Here is a 6,722-nt window from a genome sequence, read left to right as displayed (position 1 = left end):
GAATAGTTTCTGAACCAACATGGTATGCGAAAAACTGCTCTTCGTCATTAGCAAAAGGTTCTTCTATCACAAGAAAAATATCTGTGTGTAAATATTCCATGTCTTCCACTTTTGTATGCTCCATTGTTTCTTGTTTTCTCATGAGACCAAAATACTGCGCCCGGAAATATAGTGATCTGGCGGCCAAGATACACTAAAATCGAGCACATCAGAGAATCACATCCTGTCAAGAGTCGACATCCTTCGATGGAGTAATTATCTTCACTTACTTTTGATTTCCACCAATTTCTTTTCAAAAAATTTCCTCGTATGCAGTTATGGATCGGATTCATAAGGAACTTAGAAGAGCGATAGTTAAACAATAGTTTCAAGAAAAATATAACAATAACTCAAGTTACACAACCCTTGTATATAGTTGGTAGGTCATGCAATGTTTGGTTTGCAACTACCGTAAAAGGATCATGTTTGTTTGGAGTGTCATTTAAAATAGATGCAATCAGTACGAAATCTAGTATCTTCTATTTATTGTTCTTTACCAAAATTGGCTTGTAAGAATTGCCATTTCTGTAAATAAAAATTAAACAAATGACTTAATTATAGTACTTACCTATAATTTACGCACTATTAGAGAATTAGACATTAGTAACGGTAAAAAAAGGACATCAAGAACGGACCTACAGACGACACTGACCTAGGCGTTACTGATAGTTACATTAATCAAGAATGGTCATTTATCCGATACTAAAAGTCACATCAAGAACGATCCTAATGGTCCAAATTTTTTACTGTTTTTACTGTTCATAGCAAAATAACAGTTTTCAAAATTGCTTAATAAATAGTAAAAAAATTCAAAAAAATGTAAAATTTAGTCTCCAAGCAAATTTCAATATGGAGATCATGCACACATCTAATGGTTCGGATTGGTCGTTTGGACTTTCAAAATGAAAATACGGCGTGAAGTAGAAATGCGTTTTACTTCGCAACTCACCATAGCTCATCTCTCTCTCTCTCTATATATATATGTATATGTATGTATGTATGTATGTATGTATGTATGTATGTATGTGAGATGGGCTACGGTGAGTTGCGAAGTAAAATGACTATTTTACTTCACATTCATATTTTGCGATTTGAAAATCTAAACGACCGATCCGAACCGCTCAACATGATCTCCATATTGAAATGTGCTTGGAGACCAAATTTTACATTTTTTAGAATTTTTTTACTATTTATTAAGCAATTTTGAAAATCACTGATTCGATGGTCCAGAAATTTTTACATTTTTTACTGTTCACAACAAAATAACAATTTTCAAAATTGCTTAATAAATAGTAAAAAAATTCCAAAAAAAATGTAAAATTTGGTCTCCAAGCACATTTCAATATGGAGATCACATCTAACGATTCGGATCGATTGTTTGAACTTTCAAAATGAAAATACAGTGTGAAGTAGAAACACGTTTTACTTCGCAACTCACCATAACTCATCTATATATATTTATATATTTAAGTACGGCTAACACGCTTTCTCTAGAACTTCAGCAATATGTTTCTAAGTTCTAACACTTTAAACCGTCAGATCTGTTATTACATTCGTGATGGATTATCTGAAAATATGAGGAACGGAGAGCGCTAACGGACCCCGTTACCTTTGCAACAAAATTCAAAATGGTCTTTTAGTTTTTCCGCTTTTGTTTTTTCTCCCTTAGGTTTCTCTCTCTTCTACTCCAGCCGCCACTCTCACTCTCCCTCCGCGGCTTTCTCTCTGCTCGTGCTCCCACCTGCGCATGCTTTCACTTGACGAACCTCTTCCTCACACCTCAATCGCTGACAGTTCGCCACCTGTCTCGCCGCTTTTTCCTCTCTCGTTTGAACTCATCTCTCTCTTTCGAACTGGCGAAGGCCTCGCCCTAGAATCTCATCGCGCCACAGCCTCAGCCTCATCCTCAGTGCCCACCTCACGTTGAACTCGTCGAACCTTTTCCTCGCACCACAATCTCTGACAGTCTGCCTCCTGTCTCGCCGCCTCTTCCACAGATAGCACCTCTGAATCAAAGTAAGTTTTCTTGGAAATTGTTCAAATTACGGTTGCCTCTTTTACAAATTGTTGGCTAGCCGAGCAAGTTAGGCTCCAGCTTGAACTCGTTAATTTTGAACTAAGCTAGTGGCGAGCTGACTCATCAACAACTAGGTCCAGTAACGAGCGAGTCAGGTGCGAGTCACAATCGAGCCACGAGCTATGAGATTTTTTGCCACCCCTATCAGTGGTTTAACTAATGTACAGTGAAACTTATAACTTTATCAATTATGGAATGAACATTTTCTTTACAAAATAGCATAACTTTCTAAATTAACAAAATATGCAATCTACAAAATTATTAAATAAAATATTTATTTGAAATTGTACTACAAATAAATATTTTTTTGTTCAGTAATCCAACATATTTTTGACAAAATAAATTAGTATACATATAAGTTTAATTAAAAAAGATTAACTAAATGCAATGTGTATCTCTAAGATATAGAATTAATTTATACATAATTCATTTTCTTGTACAATTTTTTCAATCAAAATGAATAAAAAATACGAAGAATAGTTTTATTATTGATGTTAAAATTTTTGTAAGATAAAATAATTTGTAATATCAAATCATGCCTTAAGCTATCAAATTCTTTCCAAACAAGTAATAACTTACGTCAATGTATAACTTTAAGTATCAACCAAACATGAATAATTTAGATTTGTCTAAATTGAAATAATCAAGTTAGATCTCATTAGTAAAGTTCACAACCAAACACCATCCATAGACGTACGCTGTAAATATCTTCAAGTATGCACCAATACAAATTAGCTCTAATATAATACGTGTTTTTACCCAATATTTGCTTCTTTTAAACTACATAGTTGGAAACTTTTGTCACTCCATATATATATATATATATATTTTTAGTGACGCAGAAAACTTTTGTGACTCCATAGTTGGAAACTTTCTGAAGTTTAAATCTAAAATCTCTTGTAACATGATGTGAACTTTCCGTTTCAGTATTAGTTAGATTTTGAACATTATGTGAACTTATCAAATCCCCATTCAACCCATTCAAACTATACAACGGCCCGGCCCGGCCCGGACCATTATTTGCTTTTCATGTAGATCTGTTATGAGTCTTCGAGCACATCTTTTATTGGGCCTGAGTGTCACCGATCCAGGCCCAGGATCCATTAAGCCGGACGAGATCCGACTTTAAAATCAGAACCAAGCTACTTCCCTTGTGCCCGCTATTTTGATTTCAATTTTGAAGAATCCAGTGACCAAGTTTTTTCTCCTAATCTCCTCAGATCCGCATCAATGGAGGCCGAAAATTCGTCTTCAGTGCGAATCAGCGCGAGGCACCAAATCTTGAAGAAGCTATTCAAGAGCGAAGGTGTTCGCCGTCTGCTCGTCCCTAGCTCTCGGGAGGTGAGAATAAGTCTCTTAAACCCTTGTCTCTTATTCTTTTACATTTCCTTTGCATTTCCACCTCTGTTGACGCTATATTCACTGTCTCTTGCTCCAGTGTAGCAATTTGTATGGCGGGTCAGTGTATTGCACAGTGTAGCAATTTGTGTGGCGGGTCAGTGTAGTGCTCCAGTGTAGCAATTTGCTATCTTGGATGTGGCCAATAGTTTTGTTGTACTTGTATCATCTAAATATGGGATTGAAATTAACCTTGAATTGTTGTCACAATACAGGACTTTAACAAAGCTTTTGAGGGGTTTACTGAAGCTGAGAAGGATACCCTTTATCACCTATTTCAAAACATTGTAAGCTACATGTTTTCAAAACATTGTCAAGTTTTTAATTTTCTATTGTTTACTCACCAAGTCTCTTGGCATATGTTTGCAAAAAGTACCAATATTATATTTATTTACATTTTAATTTGACAGAATTGCCCTCATTTAATTGGCTTTTCAGGTTGTTGAGTCTTTACCATACAACATAGAGGTATGTTACTAAATTCTTCAATTTTTTTTATGTCATTCTTTTTCTAATAGCTGTTTGTCCTTGTAAGTGCTATGTTGCACCGGAACCGCATCTGCTGAAATTCCAAGGAGAATTACAGGACCCTGTAATCCTCAATATTCACCGTTTATTAGAATTGGATGGTTGAGATTAAAAAAAAGAAAATAGACTAATTTATAGTACTCCTTTCTTTCTTCCTGCACTGCCCGTTGCTCGTATTTCAATTGTGTGCTCCGTCTTTCCTGCTCCGTATTCTCCTCTTTCTCTTTCATTTTGGTGGGAGTTATAAAGATAATTTTGATTTCCCACTATTTTTCTTTCCCTTTCTCTTCTTCTCTGCAACCGGGTCAGATCCAATTACTGGGAGTTAACGGGTCGAAATATATATCCTGGAGTACACATGGTGCTGGTACCATATAATCAATTAATGGACTTTAAACACCACTGATACCAGCTTATGGAGTCCAAGATAGTTAAATTTGTTCTCTTTTTTCATTTTTTTTTTTCTTTTCAGTTATTGTTGTTTTATTTTACTTCTTAACCCTTGTAAATATATTTATAGTTTATTTTATTTCTTCACTGGTACTAGCTTGTAAAATTTGAGTTTAATTTGCTCTAGGTGCAGCACTTCAAAATGAAATGATGATGGTATATTTGAAACTCCAATTAGCTTGATTTTCTTTCTTTTTTGATAGGTTTTTTTTTTATTTTGATTCTTGCTCGGATTATGCAATTGACATGCTATTTGATATGTTTATTATGGTTAGTAAAGGTTTGAGTTGTCAAAATATTTTGTTATGCCTAAACCATAATTGAGTCTTGTTGATTCTTATTAAAACTCCAATTTAGCTTGATTCTCTTTTCTTTTTTGTTAATTTTTTTATTTTGATTCTTATTCGGATTATGCAATGTGTTTAGATTTTAGTTAGTAAAGAGTTGGGAAATGATACACGGGCAAGAATGGGGGCAGCACTGGGAGAGAGAAAGACATAATAAATTAGTCTATTTCTTTTATTTTTAATCCTGACCATTCAATTTTAATCAACGGTGGAAATTCAGAATTACAGGGTCCTGTAATTCTCCTTGGAATTACAGCAGATGCGGACGCATGTTGCACCTAGTGAAGTAACTAAATGTTATCCTTGTTTAATTGTAGAGGGCCCTGGACAAGATCTGTGATGTTGCAAAGGTTACATTTTTTTCCCCTTTTTTTTCTTTTTTTTTTCAGGTTAGATAGGGGCTCACCAAGCAAACCCCCCCACCCCCCACCCACCAAAAAAAAAAACAAGGAACTTCTCAGTGTTACTTGTTTGGTTTTCCCATGATTTCTGCCAATAGAAATCTAATTTAACATACTGATTGTTTGCACATGTTGTTATACCATCCTTGTATATATAAATGAATCATAACATTTTCATAGGTCGGCTCTATCCTTAGTAAGGTCGAACATATAATTGAAGAACAATCCCTTGATGTGCTCTATCCTTATACTGGGGACTTGCAAGAGAAGATAATAACAGTGAAGAAGGATGAGATAGCTACTCTGAAGAACTTGCTTGAGAAGGTTTGTATATTCAGAATTTAGAATATTTGCTTATCTTGCAATCTTCTTGGGTCCAAATTTCATTTTTTTTGTTTTTGTATAAGTGATTGCGACTTCTATTTGTTTAAGGTGAAGAAAAGTAATAATGAAATGAGAAGTCGCTTAGACGAATTGAAGAAAAATAAAGATCTGCCAAGCATGCTAGATGCAGTTGAAAAGGTACTTGACTCTGTCTCTCTCTCTGTTTATGCCAACACTGGGCCTGGCCAGTGAGATATTGCTACATTTCCTTATGGAACACGCCACGCTCTTGGATTTATTTTGGGTTTTAGATTTAAACAAAATTTCATTGACACTAAAATATCTATAAAATATTAAAAAATAAAAATTATCTGGTCCACTGGATGTGGTAAGATGCTGAATAAGTGCTTTATTGATCTTTGTAAGTAAAATTCTCATACTCTCTCTCTCTACACATGCAGCTTAGGAGATGGAATGCTGAATTTGAGAATTGTATGGGAACCTCAAATCAGCACAAAATCTGAATGATCTCATATGATTTCCTTTCTTTTGTGTTGGATGAAGGTAGTTGCATGTCAGATTGAGTTTAATTGAAGTTATATACAATCTGTGAATATGTTCCTCTGCTTTATTTTAATGGTGGCAAATTGGCAATCACTTAATTATTATATATTGTTTAATATGGGGGCAGCCTAATCTCATCAGTTTATGCGTGAATAGGGTTTTTTTTATTATTATCATTTGGCTAATTATGTTTCCCTTTTCAGATGCACAAATGCTGAATGTTTCTCAATTTGACGACTTATTTCTTGTTTGATTTGCTATAGTATAGATTCAACGATGCAATGCTCATTATCAAATATATTTTATGAGAGAAACATAATCTGTGTAAGCCTGAATTTACAGCTGCACTATCAAAATCAAATGTGACTGACTAACAGTAACATGGTTCTAAATAGCTGGCTATGGCTTTTTTGGACTGCAAAAGCTATAACGCTATTAACCGATTTTCTTTTATAATAATTCTGAATAGCTAGTTATTGTTACGCTATAGCTGTGCTATAGCTTTTTTGGACATTAAAAGCTATAGCGCTATAATCGCTATTTAGAATCTTGATTACAATCATGTAATCAATAATTGTAGCTTGGCATGACAAA

At 34.5% G+C, this 6,722-nt stretch overlaps 1 protein-coding gene across 1 annotated transcript; it reads left to right on the top strand.

Moving 5' to 3' along the window:
- Window positions 1–1,916: 1,916 nt before the first annotated feature.
- On the top strand, window positions 1,917–6,370 carry EMB3006 (embryo defective 3006). Its single transcript, XM_078304768.1, has 8 exons — window positions 1,917–2,055; window positions 3,337–3,457; window positions 3,730–3,801; window positions 3,953–3,982; window positions 5,157–5,189; window positions 5,421–5,564; window positions 5,673–5,762; window positions 6,026–6,370. The coding sequence occupies exons 2-8, from the start codon at window positions 3,347–3,349 to the stop codon at window positions 6,086–6,088; spliced, it is 543 nt and encodes a 180-aa protein (XP_078160894.1). The 5' UTR covers window positions 1,917–2,055; window positions 3,337–3,346; the 3' UTR covers window positions 6,089–6,370.
- The last annotated feature ends 352 nt before the right edge of the window (window positions 6,371–6,722 follow it).

Source organism: Carex rostrata, chromosome 7, assembly GCF_964058835.1.
Source record: "Carex rostrata chromosome 7, lpCarRost1.2, whole genome shotgun sequence".
Lineage (NCBI taxonomy): Eukaryota > Viridiplantae > Streptophyta > Magnoliopsida > Poales > Cyperaceae > Carex > Carex rostrata.
This window is presented reverse-complemented; position numbering and strand designations above follow the sequence as displayed.

Coding starts and splice junctions, on each gene's coding strand:
- EMB3006 (XM_078304768.1), top strand. CDS start 3,347: ATGGAGGCCGAAAATTCGTCTTCAGTGCGAATCAGCGCGAGGCACCAA. Junction 3,458..3,729: donor TCGTCCCTAGCTCTCGGGAG/GTGAGAATAAGT, acceptor GTCACAATACAG/GACTTTAACAAAGCTTTTGA. Junction 3,983..5,156: donor CTTTACCATACAACATAGAG/GTATGTTACTAA, acceptor GTTTAATTGTAG/AGGGCCCTGGACAAGATCTG.